This window comes from Syngnathus scovelli, chromosome 13 (genome assembly GCF_024217435.2).
Source record: "Syngnathus scovelli strain Florida chromosome 13, RoL_Ssco_1.2, whole genome shotgun sequence".
In the NCBI taxonomy this organism is placed as follows: Eukaryota; Metazoa; Chordata; class Actinopteri; order Syngnathiformes; family Syngnathidae; genus Syngnathus; species Syngnathus scovelli.
In genome coordinates, this window is record NC_090859.1 from 6,141,957 (window position 1) to 6,169,650 (window position 27,694).

General features: G+C 42.4%; 2 protein-coding genes and 1 long non-coding RNA gene across 8 annotated transcripts in view; 2 read left to right on the forward strand and 1 right to left on the reverse strand.

The window, feature by feature from the left end:
* shroom3 (shroom family member 3) overlaps nucleotides 1–19,827 on the forward strand; it is a 57,878-nt gene extending 38,051 nt beyond the window's left edge. For 3 of the 5 annotated variants that reach the window (XM_049737149.2, XM_049737155.1, XM_049737154.2), the window contains 22 exons: nucleotides 543–749; nucleotides 2,062–2,393; nucleotides 2,469–2,670; nucleotides 3,000–3,055; nucleotides 3,245–3,695; nucleotides 3,790–4,071; nucleotides 5,752–6,175; nucleotides 6,288–6,412; nucleotides 7,035–7,181; nucleotides 7,279–7,733; nucleotides 8,168–8,374; nucleotides 8,678–8,864; nucleotides 8,994–9,288; nucleotides 12,117–12,193; nucleotides 13,364–13,419; nucleotides 14,606–15,377; nucleotides 15,451–15,610; nucleotides 16,180–16,322; nucleotides 16,426–16,498; nucleotides 17,537–17,702; nucleotides 17,794–17,915; nucleotides 17,982–19,827. In XM_049737149.2, the coding sequence (XP_049593106.1) occupies nucleotides 543–749; nucleotides 2,062–2,393; nucleotides 2,469–2,670; nucleotides 3,000–3,055; nucleotides 3,245–3,695; nucleotides 3,790–4,071; nucleotides 5,752–6,175; nucleotides 6,288–6,412; nucleotides 7,035–7,181; nucleotides 7,279–7,733; nucleotides 8,168–8,374; nucleotides 8,678–8,864; nucleotides 8,994–9,288; nucleotides 12,117–12,193; nucleotides 13,364–13,419; nucleotides 14,606–15,377; nucleotides 15,451–15,610; nucleotides 16,180–16,322; nucleotides 16,426–16,498; nucleotides 17,537–17,702; nucleotides 17,794–17,915; nucleotides 17,982–18,371 (5,329 nt within the window). In that variant the 3' untranslated portion in view covers nucleotides 18,372–19,827. The remainder of the gene's footprint in view (nucleotides 1–542; nucleotides 750–2,061; nucleotides 2,394–2,468; nucleotides 2,671–2,999; nucleotides 3,056–3,244; nucleotides 3,696–3,789; nucleotides 4,072–5,751; nucleotides 6,176–6,287; nucleotides 6,413–7,034; nucleotides 7,182–7,278; nucleotides 7,734–8,167; nucleotides 8,375–8,677; nucleotides 8,865–8,993; nucleotides 9,289–12,116; nucleotides 12,194–13,363; nucleotides 13,420–14,605; nucleotides 15,378–15,450; nucleotides 15,611–16,179; nucleotides 16,323–16,425; nucleotides 16,499–17,536; nucleotides 17,703–17,793; nucleotides 17,916–17,981) is intronic. The other 2 variants (XM_049737151.2, XM_049737150.2) reach the window with 2 other exon arrangements.
* Nucleotides 19,440–21,095, reverse strand: LOC125979236 (uncharacterized). Its single transcript, XR_007485260.1, has 3 exons — nucleotides 20,947–21,095; nucleotides 20,791–20,856; nucleotides 19,440–20,587 (listed from the first exon to the last, which is right to left on the reverse strand). It is a non-coding gene; the product is annotated as an uncharacterized lncRNA (long non-coding RNA).
* On the forward strand, nucleotides 20,586–26,154 carry LOC125979200 (ankyrin repeat domain-containing protein SOWAHB). Of its 2 annotated transcripts, none has more exons than XM_049737190.2 (5): nucleotides 20,586–22,062; nucleotides 23,231–23,467; nucleotides 23,599–23,966; nucleotides 24,748–24,935; nucleotides 25,124–26,154. In XM_049737190.2, the coding sequence occupies exons 1-5, from the start codon at nucleotides 20,868–20,870 to the stop codon at nucleotides 25,572–25,574; spliced, it is 2,439 nt and encodes an 812-aa protein (XP_049593147.1). In that variant the 5' UTR covers nucleotides 20,586–20,867; the 3' UTR covers nucleotides 25,575–26,154. The 2 variants fall into 2 exon arrangements, with proteins under 2 accessions (XP_049593147.1, XP_049593148.1); XM_049737191.2 differs by having other exon boundaries at nucleotides 25,204–25,406.
* Nucleotides 26,155–27,694: the final 1,540 nt, after the last annotated feature.

The following is a 27,694-nucleotide window of genomic DNA, read 5'->3' on the forward strand; positions in this document are numbered from 1 at the left end:
CACTTTGTTGTCTTGTCATCATCTAAAACCTTTTTTTTCAAAGGCATTTGGCTTGTTGATAGGGGAATGCACAATTTAATTTGACAGCTTCAGGATGCTGGCAAAGTAGTGCCAAATCCAATAACTTGTTTTTTTTGTTGGAACTCATCTTGTACACTTGTTCATGAACTGACTGATTATGATTAAAACTCATTATGGATATACAGTACAATGGATAACATTCATCCATCTATCCATTTTTTATGCGGTTTATCCTATTCATGGGCAAATAATTGTAAGGCACATATGAACAAACTACGATTCACACTCACATTCACCCCTACCGCCAATAAATGACATTTATGTTGAGTTTGTAAAGTTATAATCTGACCGTAACTGAACTTAGCATATATAATACTTTCTAGGTTAATATTAGTAACCTCTCATTTCTTAATTTAGGAATAGTGAATGCACATTTGTTTAACTGAATACTTTTTGTTTTTGTATGCACATAAAATGATACTTCCTGGTACTTAGTGTGTGTCCATCTGTGTGCTGAACAGTGCCTCCACCACAGACCTCTCGGGTCCGTTTGAGTCGGATGGCGGCTACCTGAGGAAGAGTCCTGACCAGTACAGCTCAAGAGGCAGCATGGAGAGCTTGGATCCTCCTCAGTCAGCGCACCTCCAGCACCAACATACACTGGGCCATCACACCCACAGTGGGGCCCACCCTGCATACTCCTCCTGCCAACAACTCTCTTCTGCCAGGTTTGTATAAACAATAACAACTTTAAATGAAGTGAAGCCCATACATGCAAGAGGACATATTTTAGCCAAGTTTAGATTAAAAGTGAAGAAGGAAATCCTTAATTTTCAATCAGTGGTGCTGCCTGTAATGATTGACATGTGTCATACCTTCGCCAATGATTGCATAAGCAAAGCTTGCCAATGACAGTCGAATGTTTTTGTGAATCCTAAATATTGAAACGCAAGTCATATTATGGCAGTAAAATACCAAAGCAAACAAAATCTGTAGCAATTTCTCACGATGGAGATTTACAGTATGTAGATAACAACATTAAGTGAAGTGGATCTCGGGCCACCTTTATGTAATTTTTCCACATACTTGTAAAAGGCTATTAGATTTCCATCGTTTGCTTTGGGAGTCTCCACTTTCATGTGTCAAATGGATCTTGTATGAGGTTTAAATCTAAAGATTGACTTGACCTTCCAGTTTTCTCACTTGATTAACTCCTTTGTTGCTTTGGGTCACTCATTGTCTAATGAATGCTTTTCCTATCGGTTTGATTGAATCTTTCTTTCAATTAGAATATAACATGTTTCTGTTGACTTCTCAATTTATTTTACTACTGCCATTGTGTGTTTCATGATCATCGATGTAGCTTGGTGAGTGTATCTTAGAAGAAGCCGTTAAAGACCAAGCCATGACATATAGTGGTTTGGATCTGCTGGTAAAGCCTCTTAATGTTTGTTTATTGAATCTTTTACAAACAGTAACAGTTAAACAATGTTTCTGTAATCCATTCATGCGAATTAATCTACCCATTACGCTGTTACAATGTCTTATAGGTTCACAATTTCTCTCATCTCTCTTGTTTACATGCTAGTTATGCCTCAATCTTAAAACAAACATGAAACTGAGCATAGATGTTCACATTATTGTTTGAAAAATTCATGTAGGACGCACGCAGGCAAAAAAAAAACATTAAAAATGAGTGCATTGAAATTAAACACGCTATACTTGTACTGAAATGAATTGATTAAGACAAGTGATTGTATTCTTTGTTTGGTTATGTCACATGGTACAGACCGTTTGTTGCTATGCAGAGTTCGAAGGGTTCTTGCTGCATAACTATCTCAAAGGCCAATCAAAATAAAGAAAAAACACCAAGTTTGGCCGCACGAGTGGGTAGTAATCAGTCACAAAACACGTCGTGACAGAGACGGGAAGCCAGAGACACACACACGCAAAGCACATTTCTCTAAAATTCAGCAAAGATAATGAAGTGGTTTCTTCATGTAATTTATCAACTCTAATAACCTTCACATCTTGTTATAGGTCCTCCAACAGCATTGATCACCTCCACAGCAAGCGAGACTCTGCATATTCCTCCTTCTCTACCAGTTCCAGTATTCCAGAGTACCTTGCCTCTGCTCCGACATTCAGTGCAGAGCGCTCCTATTCACTGGAGACCGTACCCCAGAGAGGAGGAAGTAGCGAGATGCAACAAGCTGACATACGTTACATCCGGACACTTTACAATGCCCAGCAGGGTCTCTCTCAGGAGCAGGAACTGAGGTCTCCTTTATCACTACATAGCAGTGATTCAAGAAGTGGGGAAGGAGCAAAGGGAGGGCACAGCAGAGATTTACCAAGTAAAGTACCATGTTCAGGAAAGTGGTCATTTTTTGCCTTCGTGAAATTAATTAATTAATTAATTTATTTATTTCTAACCCTTGGTTCAACAGGTGGAGTGTGTTACCGTGGCAGCAGCAACAGTAGTGGTGCAAGTAGCAGTGGTGTGCTGGCTGGAACCAGTCACAGTTCTTATGAAAACCTGAAAGGGGCACCTGCTCCACCCCGGCGGAGCGACAGCTTTGCAGCCATTAAGAACCATGAGAGGCCCAACTCTTGGTCAAGCGTGGAGCAACCTCGGGTGGTTAATAGGTGAGATGGTTGGATCAGAGGTTTCATTTTATTTCATTTCAATTCATTACATTTTTAATGAATGCTGACTAAAGGCAATACACAGTTTTGAAAGAAGCAACATTGATATCAGTAATTCATCATTGGTGTGTATTTTTATTTTCATTATTTTATGCTGTAAGAATTTTGGAAAAGTAAAACATTACACTTAGTGTTTATCCGTCTATTTAGCATATGAGTGAGAATTTGCTGCGCTACTAGATTACTAAATGTTTTCATATTTTTGGGGCACTCTATACCTTGCTTTCACCATTAATTTACTATAGTCTCATGGATTTTGTTCCAATCAGGTCTCTTCAGAAGGGCTCTTATCATCACTCCAGTGGTTCAGTTGCCTCATGTGCAGGTACAGTATTTTAATAACAGAGAGAGAAAGCTCAAAATCCACCCCTTTTTCAGCTATACTAATATTCTGTACAAGACGTTACCTGATTTGGGATTGGCCTACTGATAGCCTCCACCTTGTCGGCCACCCTAAAGAGGATAAACCGCATGGAAAATTATTGATTGACATTTTACCTTATTGTAATTTCAGCGAAAGGCTCGTGCATCACCGAGGGTCAACTCCACACAGTCATAGAGAAGAGTCCAGAGAGCAGCCCCATCACAAAACCTCGACAGGGTTTTCCCCCGCCAGGTTCACCTTTTGAACCTGCTACAAGCCTTACAAGTCCAGCTCCTCAATCAGGATGCCTTATTCTGCCCACAGGAGTATACCTCGTACCCCAACCTGAACCCCATTATGCACAGATGCCCAGCTCAAGTCCCATGTTATCCACCTCAGGAGTTTATCCTGCTCTAGCCAAGGACAGCAACCGGCAGCAACAGAAAGTCAGAGGACAGGAGGACGAGGCGACCGAGCAATTGAGAGATGGAAAACTGCCATCTATCGAAAAAGGTCACCAAATGAACAATTTGTCCCCATATCCCCACTCCACCATTCCAACAGTTTCCACAAAGCAGAGCAGAGTACATGAATCAGAAAGGTAATGATCAAATGTGTCAATCACTAGACATGTTAAACCGTAAAAGTATTCCATACATGTTCCCCCTGAACCTTAATGTTCTGTTGCCTTGCAGGAAACAACTGGAGGATAATAATTTTGGTCTCAATAGAAACTTTCTGGCAGCAGAAAGAGCCGAGAACCAGGCAGGGGTCAACATGATTCACAACCAGCAAGGGCCCCCGGCTCCTAGCCCTCATCACCATATGCATTCTAACCACGGGCCCCACAACAACATGTTGCAAGAACAAGATGTCCTAAATCCCCAAACTCAGTCAACTGTGGCTCTCGGACCCCAGACATTCCAAGAGCGGAGGGACCCTTACACAACTGTGCAGTCTGGGGACCACGTGAGAAGGTATGTCGAGTTTTAAATTGCAAAATAATACTGGGAAAATAGATCCTAATACATTAAAGTTGAAAACTTGGTAAGATTTCATGGCAATAAATAGAACCTCTGAATTAGTCAAATGAGCAGGCAAAGCACTTGTGCTTTTGTTACTGTGTATTTTAGGATAGACTTGCACAGGCAGGCGGCCGGTCGAGCGGTCGACACTTTATTGTTCCCGGGGGGACAATTGTCTCAAGGCCACTGTGCCCGCTAGCTTGTTGCTACGAGTAATGTCATGCTCTACAATATTAACCTTTAAATATGTTTTACTTTTCTCACTAGTTTTTTTGTAAGACTGTCATTTCCAAATTTATACCAATGCAGATGTAGTACTGTACAATATTAGCAACAATAAATTACATGAAGCTTACTGGTAAATAATGGTAATGATATTCTTTTAGAATAGCAATGCAAAAAAAATTAGACACGTCATTCTGAGGAGTTATTTTTAGAACGGGTTACTCATATGGTCCTTACAGGCACCATGTTGGCCCCTGCACAAAGGAATCTTCCGGTGTAGTATAACCTTGTATCTTAATTTTTTGGGGCTTGTCGTGTGTTTTTGACATGATGTGGTCTTTTCTTGTTGTTTTTTCTGCTTAATATTGAGACGTACATTTTCAGAATAAGCATTGCCTTTTTCGCCAAGATAAGCGGGGCTATCCCTGAGACAACCTATGTTGCTGCAAAACCTGTTTCTTTACGCATCAATGGTGCCTTCACAGATGTGCAAGGTACTCGTGAGTAGGCATGCATTAAGACATCCGCCAGATCACAGACGTTGGCTTTTGAACTTTTCGCTGATAAAAATCTGGGTGGTACATTTCCTCTTTAGCCCAGAGAACACAGCATCCATGATAACCAAAAACTATTTGGAATGTGGATTCGTCAGCCCACAGCACATTTTTCATTTCAGATGACCATGGCCCTAAAGAATTGAAACTTGCAGATTAGGAAACAAACAGTGTTAACTGCCAGTTAGTGGTAGTGTCCTTTACACGATAATTATGTTAATAATTTTTTTTCTTTTTTTTTTTTTTTTTTTTTGTGTAATGCAGTGCCACTTGAAGGATCAAAGGTCACAGGTATTCAGTGTTGAGTTTTGGCTTCGTGCGTAGCAGAGGTGTCAAAATTAATTGATTCGTCGAAAACAAATTGATTATTAAATTAATCACCTTGTGTTATAATAACCCTATAGAGCCATTTTTTAACAAAACAATGTCCAAATCTTCTAATTTTAGGGTCTCAAAAGTATGAATTCTTAGATTAATCTAGTCCTTCATGGAATCAAAACTGATTTATATTTTGTATCTCATCAAACTTATTCACTAAATAATACCAAATAAATGAAATCAATAGGTTAATAAACAGTAATCTGGGCGGAAAAAAATCATACACTTACATATCATACACTATCTGTTTATTCGATTAATTGATGGAGTAATGGATAGAATAATGACAATAATAATTAGGTATTGCCGGGTCGAGTTGATTTTTTTTTTTTTATTGAGTGAGAAAAATGCTCCTCATGGAAAGTGCCTCAAAATGACTTGTTTTTGAATTGGTGCTATTAAAAAAAAGGGATTACTACAGTTTTTAAATTTGAAAGAAAGTACTAGAATAATCAGTTTAATGGTCTATTTTTAGATTGGTGGACCAATCCAATGTTCATCCAGAGCCAATGTTGTATTCCAGAGTTGCACAGGGACAAGTACCCCCATCCCATCCAGCAGTTCAACCTCAGCACTCCTCCACCACGTCCCTCGGTCACCACAGTGACTCAGCAGCTCTTCATTACCATCACTCGGACCAGAAAGAGCAGAACAGAGACAAAGAACACCCGCTGACTCGTCTCGAGAATGCCCTCGTAGAGGTACAGCGTTCCACCAGCCCCAGCAGTGTTGTCTCTGCCAGTAGTCATGACAACAATACATTGGGTGAGGGTATCCAGGGACCCACCCGTAGTCTCTCTGTCCTAGAGAGGGTCAGTCGCTTTGAGCATAGCGACAGAGCAGGAAAGCAACGTAGTCAAAGCATCAGTCATGGCCCCCACAAGAACTCTTTCCGCAGGGTAAGTCAGACAAACCAATAAATATAGGCCTTTACATTCTGCACACACGGTTAAAAAAATCCCAGTCTCCATATAACCCAATCTTATTTGACTAATTTGTAATCAAACTCAGATGACTGACAAATCCTATGGTGGCCCCTGTGGAGCAGAGGATCTCAGAAGCATGCTTGAAAGAAGCACCAAAGCCCATAGAACTATGAGCTATAGAGGAGGCAGCGTCAACTACAAGAAAGAAGGGTGGGTCCATGACAGTGTTTTATTTATATGGTAGGCCATATTTTTTGGGAGAGTTTGTAATTTTGAATGTTGTCACTGTGCTTACCATATATGTTTGTTTGTTTCTTTGTTTGTTTTATGAGTTCCTTTCCATTATCTTTAGAAATTACTTATTCTACACATGTCCTTTGACTCCAGGATGTAGCCACGAAATTACATTTGAATGGACTAACAGTGGCGCGTACTCTGTGAGAAGTGAAGCCACTGGCGGCCATTTTATGTTGCCAATTACTAAGTCCGCTTAGCTTGAGCTCATTCATGTGACTATCAGCAGTAAAAATGCTGAAAGGTTGATGGAAACAAAATGTATGTTTATAGTGCTGGTATAATTTTGCAAGTGACAAATAGAAGAAAAATGAGCTATTTAATAAGCACTTTTCAATCATGGTAAATCAAGTAAATTCATGAAATGAATTAAAAAACATGAGTCAAAGATAATTAAATCCACTCTTAAAATAAATATGGCATCATAATTGTGATGCACAATAACACAGAATAAAATACACATACAGAAAAAGAGATCCAGAAGCCTTGGGGGAGGTTGTGCACTTTCTTAGCGCTGTTGTTTGCCTGCTCTATTCAGGACTGCACCTGATCCCAGCTCAGCCCTCGAGAGGAGCCTAAGCAGCCTCCATTTGGATGGATCCAGGGAAGAAAATGAAAACAAAAACTCTTGGAAACAAGATGTCAACAACATGTCGAGCACTTTGCAGGACACGTCCTTCCACAGGTCAGAGGTCACTTCAGCAAGCCAATCTATTGCCATTGGCCAGTTGGTGCTTTGTGTTTGTCAACCATCTTAATTTGAAAACCTTGTCTGAAAACAGATCTTACAGGGACTCATTGAAAGAAGCGCAATCGAAGGTCCTGCACTCCACCTCCTTGAGACAAAATTCCTCCACTGTTCATTCCTCACATGCAGTTTCTTCACCAAATTCTTCCTCACACGGAAGCCATCAGCCTCTACCTTTCGTGTGCGACCATCCCCCCTCAGAGAAAAAAGGCCCTAAAACCATGCCCAAACCCGTGGGCGTTTTTACCAATGCCTCAGTCACATCCGCTCACACTCCAAAGGAACGCCATGTGGTTGGACCAGAGACCCAAGGCCCAATTCCGCCGGCTTTGCCCCGCGTCGCGCCAGTTGGACCTCCTGCTTTGATGCGAATCGGTGGACGCAAACGTTTGAGCACAGACCAGAAAAAACACTCCTATTCTGAGCCAGACAACATGAACGAGGTTGGAATTTCAGATTCTGAGAATGGTCTCTTCAAGCTTGGTGGAGGTAAAAGAAACAAAACGTCTAGTCTCCTTTGTCCTTTTTGGGGTATTGCTCATTGATCGAGTTGGGCGTGTGGAGTTAGTTGCACGTTCTCCGTGTGCTTGTATGTTTATTTTTGGGTCCTCTAAATTCCCGACTCCCCAAAACCATGAAATGATTAATAACATATCTCCTGTTATAGAATAAACCTTGTGATTGACTGATTGTCAGTTCAGTGTTCCTGACCTCTTGCCCTAAATTAGCTCGTATAGACTCCAGCTTTCCGATGACCCTGAACAGGATATGAAATACAAAATACATAACTGTGATCTAATCCAGGAGGCGGGGGACACCCTGAACTGATTGCTAATGCTACTGTTTTAATGGTTCTCATGTTCACAAAAGTTATCTCAGGTTGCTCCCCTTATAAATTGACACAGGATCTTCCTCTCTGCTAGAGACCAGTGTGGCTGACCGCCGGAAGATGTTTGAACTTGGATTTGCAAACAACACCATATCAAGGCCTGACTTGCGGCAGCTTCAGCAAGATGCTGTGGCTCAGTACGTGCAGAGGAAGAGAAGTGCAAAGAAAGATGAAGGAAGAGAGAGAAGTGGACCAAGGCCCTTCAGCGCTTATCTACAGTCCGATAATACCTACCATTCAGGTGAGTGGATCAAGGCTGAACTGAAACTGCATTGTGCTCTTTAAAACATACAGTAATTTGTATTCATCTACTTTCTATTCTATTGCGTTTTTCACATTTTGAGCTGTATTTTGGAAACCATAGCAAAGTATGACTTCAATTGCTGAGCTTAGTGTAACCAAATTTTTCTCTGCTGTGCATGTAATAAAACATCTCTGTCAGACAAAACAAATACAGTCGTGGAGATAACTGTACTCGGCTCGCTTCCGTTTTTATTTTTCTTACCTGATTTTTGGACTCAATTTCCCTCATCCCCTCCCGCAGACACAATCAGCCTCTCCTCTACCTCTAGCCTTCTCTCACTCCAAGACTCTGGCCTGGATCGTTGCCTTTCTTCGAGTGAAAGGCGTCACTTCTCTTCTCCTGGAGCTGACCTGCGAAGCCTTCAGTCTAACTTGTACTACCCAGGCAGAGTTACCACTCCACGGGCGCCTTCATACTCATCCCCACGGTAACCAAGTCTGACAGTTAAAACAACCAAAAGAGAGACACGTTTAGCCACTTTTAATAGGCGATGTTTGATCACATGCCATTCTTATTACAAAACCAATTAGCAACTTCTGCTCCTTGTGTTCCTTAGTGGTGACCCAGCACCTGAGTGTCACACATCCATCACCCACCTCCCACAAAATTTCATCCAAGAGGCAAGCTCCAATAAACAGAATTCAATTTGGTCAAAAGAAATGCAACAGACGGCAAGGCCACGACAGAAGCGTTTAGGGTCCAAGCAGGCGACCGGGTCACCAGCAATGGTCGGATCAATCTTGGGGTCTGGTAAATCCGCCTCTGTTGAAGATCTTTTGGAGCGGTCAGAGGAAAGGATCCCAAACCACTCCCGCTCCCGCTCATCCCCTACTCTAGAGAGACTCAATCAGGTAATATGCAACGACACCGGCACTCTAAATCATGCAGATTGATTACTTGGTCTAATAGCACATTGCTGTGAGGAAGGAGGGAATTACATTTTTGCCATTACATTTTGAAAATGGTAAAAATGTATTATTCAGAGACTGTATGTGCTAAAATTATGAAAGGGTTGGCAGGCAAAGCTTGTTATATTGAACATTGTAGAACTGAGTTGTATAAAGCAATGTTTCTGGCGCGGCACAGTGATGTGCCGTGAGAGATGTTCAGCTGTGCTGTGGGAAATTGTCCAATATTAATTACGGAGCGCATTGTAAACAGGATCGCCCGGTTAGCCACTTGCTAATTGCACATGCGTGGAGAATCGGAGAATCTTGAGATTTCACGTTGTGTCGGTCTGATTGTATTTCAACGGCACATGCTCAGTTTATGTGTGTGTTGCTGTGTGCTTTCGCTAACTGACACTATGACGGCTGTGGTGCGTTTGTTGTCCGATAGAAATCAGAGCATGCAGTTCATCCGGAGAACCTTGATTGTTCATTTTTCATCAACATAAAATACACAGTCAAGTCGAGACACCTCAACTGTGATAGCCACTCAGCTGCTGCCAAAACAGCAGAGCATCTATAAAAGTGACTTTGTTCTTATTGTCGCAATATTTATAGAGCTAGTCTAAAACCATGAACAAAGTCATGTTGATTCTTTTGGATTTGAATCACAATCACTTACAATAGTTTATTTCTTACACCGTCTAAAAGCTTTTTTAAAAACTGTCACTTTTCTTAAAAAAAGAAATACAGTTTAAAAAATATTTATTTTTATTCAATTACTTGACTCTCCATATATATATATATATATATATACATATATAGGAATAGGACTTTATTTGTATAGCAATTTCACAATGTCTTTTGTTGTAATATAACCAATTTTAATATAGAAGCTAATGTAACACAGATTTTTGTTGGTGGCGGACCAGCGTGAGAATCGAACCCTGGTCCTTTTAAAGTGGACCAAAAGTCAGGTCTGAAAACACCCTTAGAGATAGGACAAGAAGCTCGGTCATCCGGGAGGTACTCGAAGTCGAGCCGCTGCTTCTTCATGTTGAGAGAAGCTAGATGAGGTCGCTAGGGCATTTAATTAGGATGCCTCCTAGATGCCTCGTGAGGTGTTCTGGGCCACGACCGTGGACACATTGGCGATATTGTCTCCTGGCTGGCCTGGGAAAGCCTTGGAGAGCTGGACAAAGTCGCCGGGGAGAGGGAAGTTTGGGACTCTGCCGAAGCTGCTGCTCCAGCGACCCAAGTGATGGCTAATGGATAGATAGAATGGATGGTTGGAGAAGGTTGACGGACATACAATTTTCGCCACTTTACTGCCAATGTGTTTGAGTAGACAGGATTAATCACGTGACGTCCGGAGCTCTATTAGCACTGAGCTTCTGTTACATACTACATAGTGAAACTATCTTCTGACTGGGTGAGGGAACAATGAATGTAGGTTTTATGTGGCAAATCCCTAAGAGAAGAAAAGACAAATATTTATAAACGCAAGGCAGGTGACGAGACAAATAATTTGACTGTCTCATCCATACTATGCCAATTAGGCCTATCCGCAATTTTGCAACTTGCGAATCATGCACGTAACTGGCGCTCTCTCAGTCTTGTCAGTTTGTTCCTTTCACAATTTCATCAGGAATGGCATAAACATTGACAATGATGTCATGATTAAACCCTCAAGTGCTTTTGTTACGTGATAAAGGATCAAGAACTCATTTGGCTTCAGGGACATTTTGTTCTGAGTCGCACAGGAAATATCTAAAATCCTCAATGTTTCCTGTATGGTGCCGGAGAGCTGGAGATGGTGGCTGGGCGCTGTTTGATGTGGCAGATAGGAAAGATAAAACTCAAGCACACACATATACATATGACATCCTTAGAGTCTTAAATGAAAGGCAGCAAAAGACTAACTTCTCTTTCATCTGTTTACCTTATCAGTGGGACCAGTGTCACATAAACAACTTACATTTGAGGCAGACACACAGCGACACTCTTTTCACTTCAAGGTTCTCCCCAGAATGATATTTTACTTTCCGTTAAATAAAAAACAATAAGCCGTATAACACTAAATTGACACTGCTACTTGCACCGATTTGTACAAGACACCCTATCCATCTCAGTCCATGTAAGGAGGCTTACATACATGCAAAAAACTGTGCACTATTTTGCTTGCAGTGGTTATAGAGGCAACTGACAATATATGTAAAAAAAAAAAAAATAGTACCAGTATCTTTGTATGTACCGTAAGTGTTTGCATATATTTGTATGCAAAAGTAGATTCATCATTTGTATTTTCTGGTGAAAGCAGAGCCGGTATGTGTTTGAGAGGGTATGAATGGTTGCGGGTACCTATGTTATATTTCACAGATAAAAAAAAAAAAAGAGGGAAGTTTTCAATGTAATTGTGGAAAAGCATTAGAGTACTATTGTTTGTTTTTTGCATGAACACCCTAGTGAGTTACTAACATCATAACTGATTGAGTGATTATGTGAGACCATTTACGTTGGCCTACTTTCGGTTTACAATTATCAGTCATTTCCATGTCAAGTGAGATCATTTAGAAATGCCGAAACAATAAAATGTTTACATGTAACAATGACAACACAGCTTTCAATTGTAGCCACATATTTAGTATTTTGAATTTTCATTAACAATTCATCTCTAATGTGTCTGCTTGGGATGGAGATGGTAACAGGTCCTCATTATAGGTCAGAATTGGCCTTTGCTGCATGAAAAGATCCTTAATACTTTAATACACAAAAAAATGTGTGTGTTTCAGGGATCTGCGTCAGATCAAGTGAAGATGTTTGATGCCTTTGTGCCTGAGCCAGAACGCTGGACTAAAACTGAGGGCAGGTACTGTACGCACATAATCGTCTTCTATTGTCAGACTAGCCTAGTAGTTTACACATATACTGTAACTTTGTCTCTGCCTCCATCTCATCTATTTTGTGCAGTTAGATTTCTGTGATTAATCTGATTTCGCCTCCCGCAAATTATGTAAAAATCTAACAGAATATCAGTGAGCTAAATGGTAAATGGAGTCGCTATTACTTTTATTACAAATGTATTACTCGTAAAGGGCCAGTTAAACATGAACTTGTGTTGTCCGTGTGACAGAATATGATGCTAGGGTAAAAAGATTGACAGGACAGTTGAAAGACCAAAAAGGTAGAGGAAAATGGACACAAGACAATGCGGGGGAGGAGAAACTTCATGCAATTCCTTGGAACGGGGAGAGCAAATGAGAATTTATAGTTGGAAAAACAAAAAAAAAAGTTAACATTAGAGTCCGAGACTAGGGCAAGACGAAAGGAATGAGTTAAGAAAAGTGTAATGGTACGGGAAAGAGGAAGATACGTTTTACACAGAGGAATTTAAGGGAGAACAAAAATCCCTGGCACTGACATTGAAAAAACAAACAACTTCAGTGCACTGAGATTTATTAAGCCAAAGCTATTGGATATGTTTACGCTTAAAATGTGAAGGGCAGGGGTCACTTAAGGAATTCAGTAGTGTGTGCGTGGCGTGGGTGTGTGTGTGTGTGCGTGTGTGCGTGCGTGCGTGCGTGCGTGCGTGCGTGCGTGCGTGCGTGCGTGCGTGCGTGCGTGCGTGCGTGTGTGTGTGTGTGTGTGTGTGTGCTCGTGCGCGTGTGCGTGCGTATTTGTGTGGCGCAAGTGTGTGTGTCTTAGTGTTTGTGTGGTTGGATGTCAGATCAGATTTGTATTGCCGTACTAAGCTCATGAATGTATTGTTTCTTTGTAAACAGAACCAAACAGGAGAATTTTGAATGACGGTGGGAAAGCTTATACAGAAGACAAATACTTTACAATTGTAGTCAATCAGAGATTGATGTAAACACGACAAGAACATTTAGCAGCAATGTAGCATGAATGTGGGTTTAGTCAGAGAGATGGCTACAATATTCAACTGATAAAAACATACAAAAGGAAGTCAAATGTTTGACCCATGTGACTGACCATGCATTTGTATATTGTATTGACAATTTCCTGTTACGTTGCATAGCATTGGAGACAACAAGCCACTAGAGGGCCTTGCCTCACCTGCTGGGTCTTCTCTAGGTGAGTATGCTGAATGGCTGAAATATGTATGTGCACTCGCACTCCACACTTATGGGTATGTAAAAGTAGAAATAATAGATTAAAACAATAAAGTTAAAGTATGTTCAAGTGGTTTTTAGGTAAAAGTAAAAAAAAGGTACAGTACAATCTGAAATATACCTAAGTACAAAAGTTATGCTGACTAGCTATTTTGATAACTTCACACTAAAACTTCACAGCACATAAAATATTTTCCTTTTTTTATGAACTTATATATATTATATTTGCTTGTGGGCAAAAAATAAAAACAATGGACACATCTTTGCTGCAAGCTAAATTCTGAAGATCACAATGGGTTGTCCATGAGCAAAACAAGACATCACAAAAATGCTAACGCTTTTCAAAATGCGCTTACACTCACTTGGGGTAAAAACCCACACACAGTTGAAATTGCTCTCAGTAAAATGTGGCAATTGAAAAATGAGGTGCCTCAATCACAAATGGCCGGCAGTTTATTTCACAGGGTTGCGCAACAGCTCACCACAATTCTGTTGTGTACTATTATTATTACTATTATTATTAACTTTTCTCAGACTGTTTTTTTTTTTTTTTTAAATGTACTACACAGCTGTCACACTTCCTCAGACGATTGAATGTGCCACCAATGCAGAGTGACGAATTATTTTGAAATTTCTGGTTAAGTTGAAAGTTGGTTAGAGTTATGGTGTCAGCTTTGTGTGCAAAAATCTAAATGCTTGGCACATCGGAGAGAAAAATCACCCGATAATATCCCACACAGCATGTGTATCAGACACAATGCACTTAATTTTTCACTTGAGTAAATACTAGAAGTCGTTTGCTAGCACCTTTGCTGAAGAACATGGTGGTAGGCTTGCCAAGTGCGGACTGTTTCAAGCATGCGCTTTGAACTTGGGTTGTAGCATTCTAATAGTCCACCACTAGATGGCGTTAAAACACATATATCTAGACACTGTTTTTAGCCAGATTGCCACATTGCATTGTGGCTGAAGGTAAAATCCTGGCAAGTTTGTACAAAGTGAGACGTTGTCAAAATCGGAAGTCGACTTTAACCCATTGTGGCGTACAGAACAGGGAGAGCCAAGAAAAATCACAGTAATACTTAATTGACCAGTGTGATGTGAACTGTGCCATCTCTTTTATCCATTTTTGTCTCCCTCCTTTCTAGGTACAGCCTTCTCCCACTCCCCTGTCCCACCTAGGGACAGACAGCAACGTCAGAGGAACAGTGAGCGTCAGCGAGCCCATAGCATGTCCTCTCTAGCAGCCTCAGTTGGTCTGCCTTGTCCCCTCTCCTCCGTGTCCGGATCTCAGGACGGAGATGGCCCTGACTGGCAGTCTAGCAAGGGTCAAAGTCAAGCCAATCTGGATAACATCACCTTCCCAGGAACACCCCACAGCAACATTGCTGAAAGTTTTGGCGGCGCTGTCAGCCTCGACGGCCACCTTGACACCTTTGCGATGGACAAACCGGCGAGGCACAGTTTGAGTGATGCTAGCATATCACACGACACTAGTACGAATGGCATTCACGGAGAGCGAACATTTAGTTTAGAGAGAAATGGAGGGCATTATGAAGAAAACATCAAACCGGTGTCTTCAGTGACCACATCACCGCTGCTTAATTTCCAATTTGCTTCCACACCAGACAAGAAACACAGTGGGAATGTCGAATCACGTCCTTCCACACCCTCTCATCAGTCCCTCCTTCAGAACCTTCCCTCACCGATGAGCCTCAACAGCTCCACTGACCAAAAACAAATATCAGTAACATCCACGGGACTATTTAATGAGGACATGGATGAGGTATTTCTTCTAAATCCTGCACCTCCATCACCTTCTCGTTCAATCATAGAGACGAATATCATGGGAGACTTCCCTTTGCCTCGCACTCCTCCCCTTGAGTTGGACAAGAAAAACTCTTTGCAGATTGCGGAAAGGTTGGTTTTCCATATGTTTGAAATGAAAGATATATCAGTTGAGATCTTAAACATTCTTTCCACTCTCCACCAGCCTTGTTGTGCCATCCTCAAGGCCACGATCGTCCACTCTCGCGTCCACCTCTTCTAGCAACCTACAGCTTGATGACACGCTTAACCTTGAGTACCAGCCACTGCTCAAGAGGGAAAAGACAGTGGAGGAGCTACAAGTGGAAATGCTGGCAAAGCAGCTAGTGGGTACCTGTAGTCAAGTGGTCCATCCCAAAATTGATATTGCGTATTGTTTTTTTTTCTTTTGTATGTCTTTTTGATAACTTCTCATCAAGGCCATCGTATTGTTGTCATTGTAGCTATACATCAGATGGTATATTGTAAAATTAATTAGTACCATTTGTAGACATAATCTTTGGTCCTCTTCTGTCAATGACAGAAACACACCTCAGAGGTCACAGAAATAACTATAATCTGACATACACACCGTGAGTTCAATTCTCACATATGACGTAAGGTGTGTGTGTGTGTGTGCGTGCGTGCGTGCGTGCGTGCGTGCGTGCGTGCGTGCGTGCGTGCGTGCGTGCGTGCGTGCGTGCGTGCGTGTGTGACGGTGTGAAAGTGTGAGTGAGTGAGACTTACCATGTGAGCACACACTTAACATGTGTGCTCACATGGTAAGTCCCATGTGTTGTTTTGGACTTACCATGTGACTTTTGCCCTCGTTTAACCTACAGTACATATCTATTCATTGTACTCAGCAGCCGTTGTAGTTGACGAGAATTCTTCTGTTCTCACTCTGTTTCCATAGCTAGTGAAGGATCGCTCTCTGACACATATCCTAGAAACATGGAAGGGTAAATCACCTGTAGACCTTGTGGAGGAGATCTTTCAAAACGGCAGACTGGATGGTAAAGTGCCTTGGCAAGCCAGGGGTAGCCCATTAAATGATAGGTATTCATTTTTCTTTAAACGTTGTTTGACCTTCAGACCTTGCTCACGTTTCAATTTTTACCTTGTTTGTGGCCATTAAATGTTTGCATTGCCCCCTGTACAGGAGTGAGAATGTTCTCAATGCAGCAGTCGACGAAAGGACTAAGATGGAGGAGAAGGACCTCAACAGCAGCAAGGTAATGAAAGAAAAGAGAAAGCATGACATACGAAGTAGCAGCCATGTTAGCAGGGGGAGACAGTCCCTGCAAATGTCATGGAAAGCATGGACCGTGAGCTTAGCATCGCCATTACATCGCATGATAGTATCCATCCATCCATTTTCTGTACCTGCGGGGGTTGCAGGTGTGCTGGAGCCAATCCCAGCAGTCATCGGACACCCTGAACCGGTTGCCAGCCAAAGGCAGGGCACACAGAGACTAACAACCATCCGTACTCACACCCAGGGGCAATTTGGAGTGCTCAATCAACCAACCATTTATGTTTTGGGGATGTGGGAGGAAACCAGAGTGCCCCGAGAAAACCCACGTAGGCACGGGGAGAACATGCAAACTTAACATAGGGAGGGCCGGAGGTGGAATCCAACCCACACCGGCGGATGTGCTAATCAGTGCCTCACCGAGCCGCCTTGGGATTTTAGTGCTTTTGCTAATCTTAGTAATTATCTTCATCAATGTCATTGCACAGGAGATTAACACTTTAGGACTATCACTATCAAATATTTTTAGAACCCATTAGTCTACTAAATATTCCATCAATTAATCAGAAACAATTTTATTTCCTTAAAAGTGTATTTTAAAAAACTCCCCAACTGTTCAGTAACCAATTATTTTTGTTTATTTTATGTATTTAGTATTTAAAAAGTAACAAAACAATCTGGGTAAAGCCGGAGGTGGACTCGAACTTGTATCCTCCGAATCATGACGTGCTAATCAGTGCCCCGCCCTAGTGAAGAATGATAAAAGATAAGATTAAAAAAATGAAGCACACTAACATAGTGGCTCGAGCCACCGGGCGCAGTGGGTGGGTTACTGGGCAATTTTAGGCCACAAAAAAATTAACCACCAAGTATGATGTGTTTTGATGAATATGCCCAATGAATCCATAATAAGGAGTTTCTACTGTATAATTGGCACATCAAGATGGTATGCTTTTTGTAGCTATGCTTATTCAGAAATGTGATCTTTGCCTGTTATTTCTCCTGACCTCTCTGTTAGGTGGAACTCTGCAAGGCTCTGAGGTGTAGTGTGGTGGCTATGCATCAAGAAAAGGATGCTCTATGCGAGGAGCAAAAGCGTCACCAGGCACTCGGGGCCAGCATTGGCTCTCTGGTGCACAAACTATGCAAGATAAACGAGAGGGACAAGTACAACATGTTTATTGGTACAACATTCGGGGAAAATATAGCTCAAATAGCCAAGGCTCTGGCTAACTCTTTGGTAAAAGTAACCTTTTGTTTTTTTTGGTTTTGCAGGTGATCTTGAAAAAATTGTGAACCTGCTTTTGTCACTGTGTAGCCGGCTATGGAGAATTGATAAATCTCTGTTTGTTTTGCAACAACAAGAGCTCACAAAGGAGGACATTTCAGAGGAGCGGGTGAGAAAACTTTGCACACTTTTTCATATTAGTCCTCAAATATTGTAAGCATTTTTGTCCCCGCAGGACTCCCTCAACCACAAACGCTCTCAGCTCCTCAGTCAAACAGAGGATGCCTGGGAACTGAAGCAAAACCTGGACCGGCGGCAGCGCGTTGTTCACGCCATCTTGCGAGGCTACCTCACTGATGCCCAGCTCCAAGACTACCTACACTTTGTTAGCACCAAACCCTCCCTACTGATTCGCCAACGGAACCTCGATGATCTCATACGTCAGCGAGAGGAGCAGCTGACGAGGCTGGCAGAGACCCTCCCGCCAGAGTTGGCGGCGGCTCGTGATTGGTCAAGAGGATCTTTCCGTGCGTCCTCGAACCCCGTTTCCTGCTCCTTTCCCTGCCCGCCGCCGATTCCTGGGCACACCCACTCTGGCAGGTCCACCACCGTGACATCGCTGTGAGGTTATGAACCAGCAACAAGCAGCTGTGCAGAAACTACGTGAAAACTTACAATTGGGGGAGTACGGATGCAAGAGTGGGCCCAGTCCCACTGAATCTATGCACACAGGATGTCGCACGTGAAGCTGCAAACACTCGTCATGTGCCTCGTTTTATTTGCGCCCGACTGAAACTTTTACAAGAGAAGTAATATCACATCTGCCTTAAGTTTTAAATTTGCCCAACCGCTGCCACTCTTAGCTGTTGTTTTAAAGTTCACTAAGCGTTTAAGAAAGGTTATTGTTGAAAACTTGCAAGATCATTCGGGTTCAATGAAGGGTCGTTCTCTTCTATTTCTTCCTCCAACTTTTTGAGAAATACTTGACAAGTTTATTTGAGGCATTTGAAAGATGTAGTCATTTTTCGAGATAGGACTAGGACTGCAACGCTTGACATATGAAATGTTTATCTAAAAAGTTCTTTCATTTTCTTCCAAGAATATTCAGGATATAACAGAGAAGAATGGACTGTTACAGGAAATAACAGGAATACAGTGAGAAAACAATAAAAGGTCCTGTCCTGCAGCTTTGCCATTTAGAAGGCACCAATGGTGCTCTCAATTTAGGCAAGTTCAATTTTGCTCAAATAGAAAAGTGTGTTTGCTGGTGGCCAAAGACAAAATAATAATAACAAATTGCCACTACAATTGTTTTTGATGTCAAAGGAGGACGAGTCCAAAGATTTGGATGGGGTGCAATGCTCAATTTTGTTTTTGATCATTTAAATTACGAAATAATACCGTTGGAACATAATTACGGATAGATTACGGGTGTAAATTTGCCTAGGAATGCATCTTGATTTTACAATGCCTTAAACTGGATTTATGACTCCAATAGGAATCCAGAAAGGTGTCTCATTATATAACATGACTTTTTTTAATGGCTGTCAAAAAATGGAAGCTGCACATGGAAATTTTAGGCCATTTATGTGTTGGTTATCCACTGGTGACAATTCACAACACACATTATAACTGTACTTTTTAGAGGTTCATCCAATCAGACAACCGTACGACATTGAATGTCAAATACAAATGAAACATGTTACATTCTTTATTGAGGCAGCAGTGCAGTTTTTAAAAAAAATACTTTTAACAACTTGAGTACACGTTATTCATCTTGAAGTGTCTATCTAAAGACCATTGTTTATCCTCCACCGACAAATTTGACTTGTTTTCTAGTTTGGCGAGCACATTTAACATACTGTCGGTTTTTCCTAATTTCCATATATCACGCATAAAACCACATTCACAATCACATTCACTTTTTGATTTATTCATCATAGGCACAACAGATTATCCCAGATGTTTTGCTGGTTGACTTGCGGAGCTATCAAAAAAACAAAAAAGTCAGATGATTGGAAAATGGCTCCTGATGTTTTTCTATCCTGTTTTTGCTAAATAAATATATTTTATAAATGTCATTCGGGGTAGTCTGTGATTCACTAATAGGAGTCAATTCATTAACTCTACGCTGGGTCTCTGGTTAGCACGTCCGCTTCACAGTTCAGAGGGTGTGGGATCGATTCCAACTCTGGCCCTCCCAGTGTGGAGTCTGCATGTTCTCCCCGTGCCTGTGTGGGTTTTCTCCGGGCACTCCGGTTTCCTCCCACTTCCCAAAGAGGTCAAATTGTCCTTAGGCGTGAGTGCGAGTGCGGATGGTTGTTCGTCTAGTTCCCCCGCCTACTGCCCGATGACTGCTGGGATAGGTTCCAGCACGGCCGCAACTCCCGTGGGGACAAGCATTACAGAAGATGGAGAGAGAGAGAGAAAGCGGGCGAGCGAAAGACTTCTGGGCCCTAGAATCCGTCACTTGTATTTACTTTAAAATGATCACAACTGACTGAGGGTGTATTCAGACCTCACTGTTTGATCCGCTTTAAACGGACCAGGGTTCGGTTGGAAGGCTGGTCCAGACCTTTTGTGCAGGTGTGAATAGACGCAAACAAATCCTGGCGCGGATTAAAGAAACGGACCGAGACCCGGTTCGCTTCAGGTGTGAATACAAACAGCAAAAATCCGCACCAATAGCACAAATGTGTAGAGAAGGAACGCAGCGGGTGGGACTCGCATGTTTTCCTCCGTTTCCGGATCCGTGGTCTGTGTGCCGCCCCGGTCAGTGCTGTCCAATGGGAGCACAGATCGTCACAAGCGTGGATGTGTAGACTTCACTTGCAAAACGCACTAAACAAAACAATCAAGTCGCTTTTGGTCCGGACCAAACAAGCACAATAAAAGACTTTTCTGGTTTGGTTAGATATACCCTTAGACTCTTTAAAATTATTCGGAATGAACCCGTCTTTAAAATGAAGAATGATCATCAAGTTTGTATGTAATGTCCCCGGTTCACCTGCAAGAATGCCGCGAGCGAGAAAAGGGTTAAATACCTGAAGTGGGCGAGGCTTCATTTCTCAACCAACTCCCGACCTTCGGAACCAACAGGGAACAAACGACTGAAACCAGAATGAACACGGATTTCACTCAAGACTCGGTTTTACATTTTCTCCAGAGCAGAGGAGGCTCGGTGAAAAATTCCGACCTACTTCAGCACTTTAGAGGCTTCCTCCGGGACCATGCGGACCAAGTTCGGAATCGCGAACTCTTCAAGAAGTTCGTCAACTCCGTGGCTACCGTCAAGCAAGAGCACGGCGTCTCTCATGTTGTTCTCAGGAAGAAATTTCGAGGTTCGGGACCAAGCGGTGGTTCTGGGACGCCCGTCCAGAGGACCGCTGAGCCGTCACCCTTGAACCCGGCTTGGAGCAAAGAAAAAGTTTTGCAGAAGTCGTTGCCCCTAAAGGAGGTAGCACCCGCTCTGCCAAGAGAATCTAACTTGAAAAATGTCCTACCGGTGGCTGATCTCATACTGAACAACAACAACCGTGTAGAAACAAATTTGAACCTGACACCGGAAGCAAGGGAGTTCAGTAGAGATGAAGCCGCTCCAGCGGTGAGTCATGATCAAATCTCAGCCAAAACACATCCGAGCCCCCAAAGTAGCGCTACGAGACAGCGCCATCCCCAAGCGACAGTAAAACGCGGAGCAATCAGCCAGCAGGTGCCACCTTCTGGAACCCCAAAAAGCAAAGAAGGGGGTCATCCCCATCATGCTCAGCAACGCCGCACCAGACACAGGCAGAGCTACAAAACTGCAGTCTCCTATGATGATGAGGAAGAGGATGATGATGAAGAGCTCAATGTGATGATGAGCACATCTGGAGCAGTTGGACCTCTCAGAGGTCACCTTGAACCCCTTGCCGAGTACAGCTCAAGCCAGCCCATTGCTTCATCATCAACAGAGTGGGTTGTTCCAAAAATTTCGGTAAAGAACATAGCTGAGGGGCAAGTGCCCCATTTGGAATCAGAGCTGCAGCCTAGAGGACCAAAGGTGGGTCCAAATGTGGTTCCTGTATCACCCATCCGGCTTACTCTGCCCGCCGAACATTCCATGCCGTCGCCAGACAGAGCTGAAGATGAGGAGAGACGTTATAGGCGTCACTTGGAGCACGAACATGAATGGCGTCATAATGAAAGGACGTGGTTGTCGAGCAGCCACGACAGCATCTTCTCCTACCCGTCTGATGCTGGCTTCTCCAGCCGCGAGTGGGCCGCCAGAACATCAGGGTGGAACAGCAGCACTGACAAACTGCAGTTATTAGCAGGTAAGGCTGCACCTAATTTGTTTGGTGTAGTGATTCCCAGCTGCTGTGCCCATGTACCCAAACACTTATTTTACATTAGAAAATCGCACCCACCAAACAAAGAATGTCACATGTTAAAGAAGATTGTGACCCACTGTGGAGCTTTTGAATTTTGTTGGTGTTTAACTGTCTATAGTCAGCTGGACAGTACAAACCATATTCATGGACTTGAAAGGCAAATAAATTATTTTTGGTCATCAATCAATCAATCCGTCAACCGAAGGATTTTTAGTCCAAGGTTGGTCAGTTATTCTCAGTCTGGTACCACTAGTACAGAAACAATCAATGGATTAAGTGTTAAAAATGTATCATGTTAGTTACTTAAAACATTTTGTAATACAGTACAGTTTGGTTGTATCCACATTTTTGAGTACAATACTGTTGACATATGTACATCTTTTAAATGAAAGATTTTAAGTGTTTTAATTAATCCTGATAGAGATGCAACAATTAATCATTTAATCAACAACTAACCAATTATCCAATTAATCTAATGATTTTTTATAACTAGTTAGTTGATTAGACATGATTAAATTAAAAAATATCTTAATCCTTGGAATTTCAGCCTCTCAACAAAAAATATTGTCAGATGTCTGTAGTCCTCCATTGATTTTTTTTCTCTAAAAGAAGACATTTGCAATCGTTTGCAACATCTCTTTTACTTTTGAAAACAATAATGAATTTCTTTGCCCATTTGGGGATGGGCCAAACCCGTAATTAGATGCTAATGAATTCATGTTTGTACATTTTCCTCACTGTTAATATAAAACAATGTCTTGTTTTTGGAAATGCTTGTGAGGAGCGCTTTTTCCTGCTGCAACAGATTTATTTTTATATATCTGGGTGCTAGTAAGAGAACATTTTGTTACAGTTTTAGCGCTTTTAGTTGCTGTTTTGGTAAAGCTCTTAAAAAAAACTCATTGAAATTCTCCTCCTTCTTCTCCTTCTTTTTCTCCTTGTTCTTCTTCCTTTTGTGGCCCAATCAATATAGATTTTTGAAGCTGATGCCAATTCCAGAAAAAAATTCTGGTGACTGATTAGACGATTATTTTAAAAACGTATAGCACAATGAGTACATTGTTTTAGATCTTCAACAAAAGATATGATTTTAACCCCCCTGTTTTCTCAGGTGCTTCTGCGGGTGCCTTTCAAACGCAGGAGGTCCTCCAGCAAATTTCTGAAGCAAAGCAAGCATCCAAGACACATCACACTGAACTGAAGGTCACGGCACCGTGGCATAACTCAAAGGGCAATATCCTAGACAAACGGGCATTTGTCACCCATGTGGCATCATTCCATCGCTCCTCTGAGCGTCTTGACCAGCAACAGTATGTGCCCAGAGGCGTTCCATGGAGTCACTCCTCAGGTAAGTTGTTGGTATTTACAGAAGTTTAAATAGGGTCTGCTGTAAAGGTGCTCAAATTTCACTTGAAAAGCAAATATCTTGAATGTGGCGTGTCTGAGTGCTGTATCCTAAAAAAATGTCTGAATTTCAAGGTGATCTCTACGACGACCACGAATCAAGCGACTGCTCCGCTTCGTCCCCTGCGCCACGTCCGACACTCGCCGGGCGCATCAGCGGTAGGCTGAGGGGCCGGATGTGCCGCAGCATGGGTGCCGACCTCAACGAGCTACTGCAGGAGGAAGAGGCGGCGGCGGCTGAAGGCAGAGTAGCAGGGAATGAAGCAGCGAGGCGGAAGCGCCTCCACCGGATCTCGTCCTCGCTGAGCCTCCGCTACAACCTGTCATCCTCCTCGCTGTCGTCTTGTTCCACGCCATCTCGCTGCAACAGCCTGGCTGACTTGGCCGAGAGGACGGAAACCAAAGAAAAGGCTGGTGCGCATCAAGAAAGCCCCTGTAGGCAGGTAAGAAACTGCAAAAACTGCAACCATATAAGAACGGCAGAAGAAAAAAATAATTGCAAAGGCTGAGACTACGAGCCAAAGTTGTTACATCCTTATGGGGAAATTTGTCACATCCATTCTAGTTCAAGTGTTGAGGGGATACCTTCTTCTCAAATTCAAATTCAAATTTTGGAGCATGGCTTTGGTCACCATGACAACTGCTGGTGCAGTTAGGGTACAGAACAGAATGCATGAACTCTTGTATTACCAATTTAGAATCTCTGTACAACCTGTTGCGCAACAATTACAAAAAATGAAGGCTGCAACTAACAATTATCCTAAATAATTTTTCAATTATTTGGTAATTGTTCGATGAAACTAGTTAAAAAAATAAATGAATAATCCATCCGTTGGTTCCAAAACAGGATATCATTTCAAATGGACAGTGTAGAAAAGCCACAAACATGAATTAATAGATTCATTTCCTATGTGTGCATGTGTGTAGGGTGATTGGGTGTGTGTGCGTGTTTAAAAGCAGCACATTTTGTGGATTTATTGGAGGCTTCAAGCAGATAACATACGTGTTTAAAAGCAGCCCATGTGGTGGGCTTATTTAAAATCAGCACATCATGTCTCAGTTAATCAAGAGACAGGCATTCCCGACGAATTGGAAACGAGTGTAGTAATTTTTAGACTATGGCTGCTGAAACTGGATTTAAAGAACAATGCTGTACACTTTGTCATAGGTTAAAGTTTGTTCTTTTGTCTTATTCTGCTCCCTGACATTTGGTTTTGTTTCCAGTCTTTGGTTCCACTAGAGCCCAGAGAACACGCTTGGCTGGTGAAAGGGGCGTCGGGAGCTTGGCCAGACATCTACTCGCTGTTCCGGGAGGACTGCACTCTTCTCAACAGACGAGACTTCATCTCTGGTTTCACCATACTGCACTGGATCGCCAAACACGGCGACCATCGAGTTCTCAACACGCTCTGGTACCTCTTGTGTGCAACCTTGTTATGATTCTGCTAGTGGACACACAAATGTTTACAGCGAGAACATAAAGTAAATTCGATAAAACCATGTGGTGGTGCTTTAACAAATGCCAGCTCCTGCACTTTAGTCATAATAGTAGTTTTGATTAACTAACGAAAAGCTTTCTTCCTTCTACTTGTGGTTGAAGGTATGGTGTCCAAAAGGCCGGTTTGGCGTTTGACATTAATGCCAGGTCATCATGTGGCCATACGCCACTTCACATTGCAGCCATCCAGGGCAACAAGAACATGATTCGCCTACTGGTCAACAAATTTGACGCCGACGTGAAGCTGAGGGACACGGCCGGGAAGAGGCCCTGGCAGTACCTGAACCGGAGCATGCCCTACGACATCTTCCAATTGCTGGGAGGAACGCCCACACGTAACGTCGAGAGAGGAGGGGCAAGTTCCCTCGCGGCGGAAGGTCGAGGTAAACAGAAGCCGCATCAGCGCAGACGCCATCGACACCTGTCCTTCGCCTCTCAGGGCGAGAAACCCAGAACCATCTCGGGCACCAAGGTTAAACGGTCATCATCAATCGCAGCATTCTTAAAACACAAATCACTGGCTCGCTTTCATGGATACAAATCTGACGACTGAGGCGCACATCAGTTTTGTTTTGTTTTGATTTGTTTTGTTTTGTTTTGTTTTGTTCTTAAACTGCTTGACTGAACCATAAATCTCCATTTGTGTTGTTTTCACAAATCTCTTACAAAAATGGAAAGCTGTTGGAGCTTTCGTTAAGTTTTCTTGACAGCGGTCTTTAGGTCTAATACTAAGATGCCCTTTGTTTACACTAGTAAGGCAATTCAGTGCACTGGGAGAATGACTGAATCTTGCTAATAATGTTTTACCTGCAACTATTTGGCATTGTTGCATACTATTTGGATGACGACATTTTACCGATGAAGACAAACTACCGGTGGAGATTTCAATGCCACAGTCAAGGTTAAGAGGCCACTAGTGCATGGCACTTGCTGACTAGTAAATGTTACTAGCAAAGATTAATTGCACACTATTAGGCCAAATATGCCACTGGGAGTGGATGAAACATTCCTAGGAAGACACAGACATTCTACAAATGCACTGAATTGACTTGAATCAACTCTACTGAACAGTTTTTCTATTAGTCTTTGACTGGACAGAGTTCACTGCATATTAAATGTGTTTCTCAACTGGAGCGGTTTCTTTCAATCTACTATAAAAATGCCCAACTTATTGCTGCATTTCTCAACCCGTATATCCAAGGTAATGTTGGACGTGTTGGCATGGAGAAAGTGAAGGCTGCCGAAAATGTCAGCAAGGAGTGCTTGTCTGTGATTAGTTAGCACAGCAATATTATTTTAAAACGAGTTTAGTTTGGGGCAAAAAAAAATATTTGGATGTTCAGCTTTGGGTCATTTACAGCCCAAACATAGGAGTGTCCATATTTTCCAAGTCTAGTAAAGCTAGCGTAATACTACATTCTTCAAAAGTCAAGGTGAGGCTTGTAATGAGTAACATGAATTTAAACCTTGATTGGATCGGACAATACATATTCAAAGGTGCTTTTGCACGTTTCTTCATTAGATGAGCGGTCCCATCCAACACACTTGATCCTATTTTTAACCTCACTGAATAACATTTGTAAAATGTCGGAAGTACGAATAGGAGTAGCAAATGGTCATTTACTTCAGTGTAATTATGTTTGGAGGATGTCAATAACAATCTGGAAATAATTTACAAGGAAAATTAACCGCCTCAAAAAGTAGTTACCAATAAGTGCCACAAGATGGCAGCTTATCCAAGAAACCCTTCAAGGATTTACAAGTATTCATTTAGCTTTACTCAGATATAACAATAAAGTTCTCCTGTCAAAATTGTCTCCACCAATAGTGAATATCATTTCATCAATTACTTTACCGTCATGATTATCTACTGAGTGTCCAAAAACTCCAATGTGGAGGCGAGGGAAAGAGATAGAGATAGACAGTTGACATTTTCCTAAAAGTTTGCTGCTTCACAATTTGTGTTTAGTCAGATGTTAAAGTATAATGAAATACTAGAGATGTGTGTGGCAGCTTGAACTTCCTGAGCTGTCTCAGAAAGTACAGCCTCTACTGGGCCTTCTTCCGGACAGAATCTATGTGGCCGGTCCATTTCAGGTCCTGAGAAATTGTGGATCCCAGGAACTTGAAAGTGTCTGTGGAAGGAATAGCATTACTTACGATAGTGAGAGGTGGAAGTGATAAAGGGTCTCTCCTGAAGTCCACCGTCATCTCCACGGTCTTGAGCGGGTTCATCTCTAGGTGGTTTTGGCTGGATCAGTGGACCAGCCGCTCCACCTCCTGTCTGTACGCAGTCTCATCACCGTCCTGGATCAGTCCGATGAGAGTGGTGTCGTCTGCATACTTCAGGAGCTTCACAGGAGAGTCAGTCACCTGAGGAGAAATCGTTGGTGTAGAGAGAGAAGAGGGAAAGGACGCACCCCTGAGGCGCTCCAGTATTGGTGGTCCGGGTGTCAGATGTGATGCTCCCCAGCCTCACACGCTGTCTCCTGTGGGTCAGGAAGCTGGTGATCCGCTGACACCACTAACCTCTCGAAAGATTTCATGACCACAGATGTCAGTACGACAGGTCTGACGGCTGGGATAGGCTCCAGCACACCTGCGACCCCCGTGGGGACTAAGCGGTTCAGAAAATGGATGGATGGATATATATATATAAAGAGAGAGAGAGAG

Coding starts and splice junctions, on each gene's coding strand:
- LOC125979200 (XM_049737190.2), top strand. CDS start 20,868: ATGAACACGGATTTCACTCAAGACTCGGTTTTACATTTTCTCCAGAGC. Junction 23,967..24,747: donor AAGAAAGCCCCTGTAGGCAG/GTAAGAAACTGC, acceptor TTTTGTTTCCAG/TCTTTGGTTCCACTAGAGCC. Junction 24,936..25,123: donor CGAGTTCTCAACACGCTCTG/GTACCTCTTGTG, acceptor TTGTGGTTGAAG/GTATGGTGTCCAAAAGGCCG.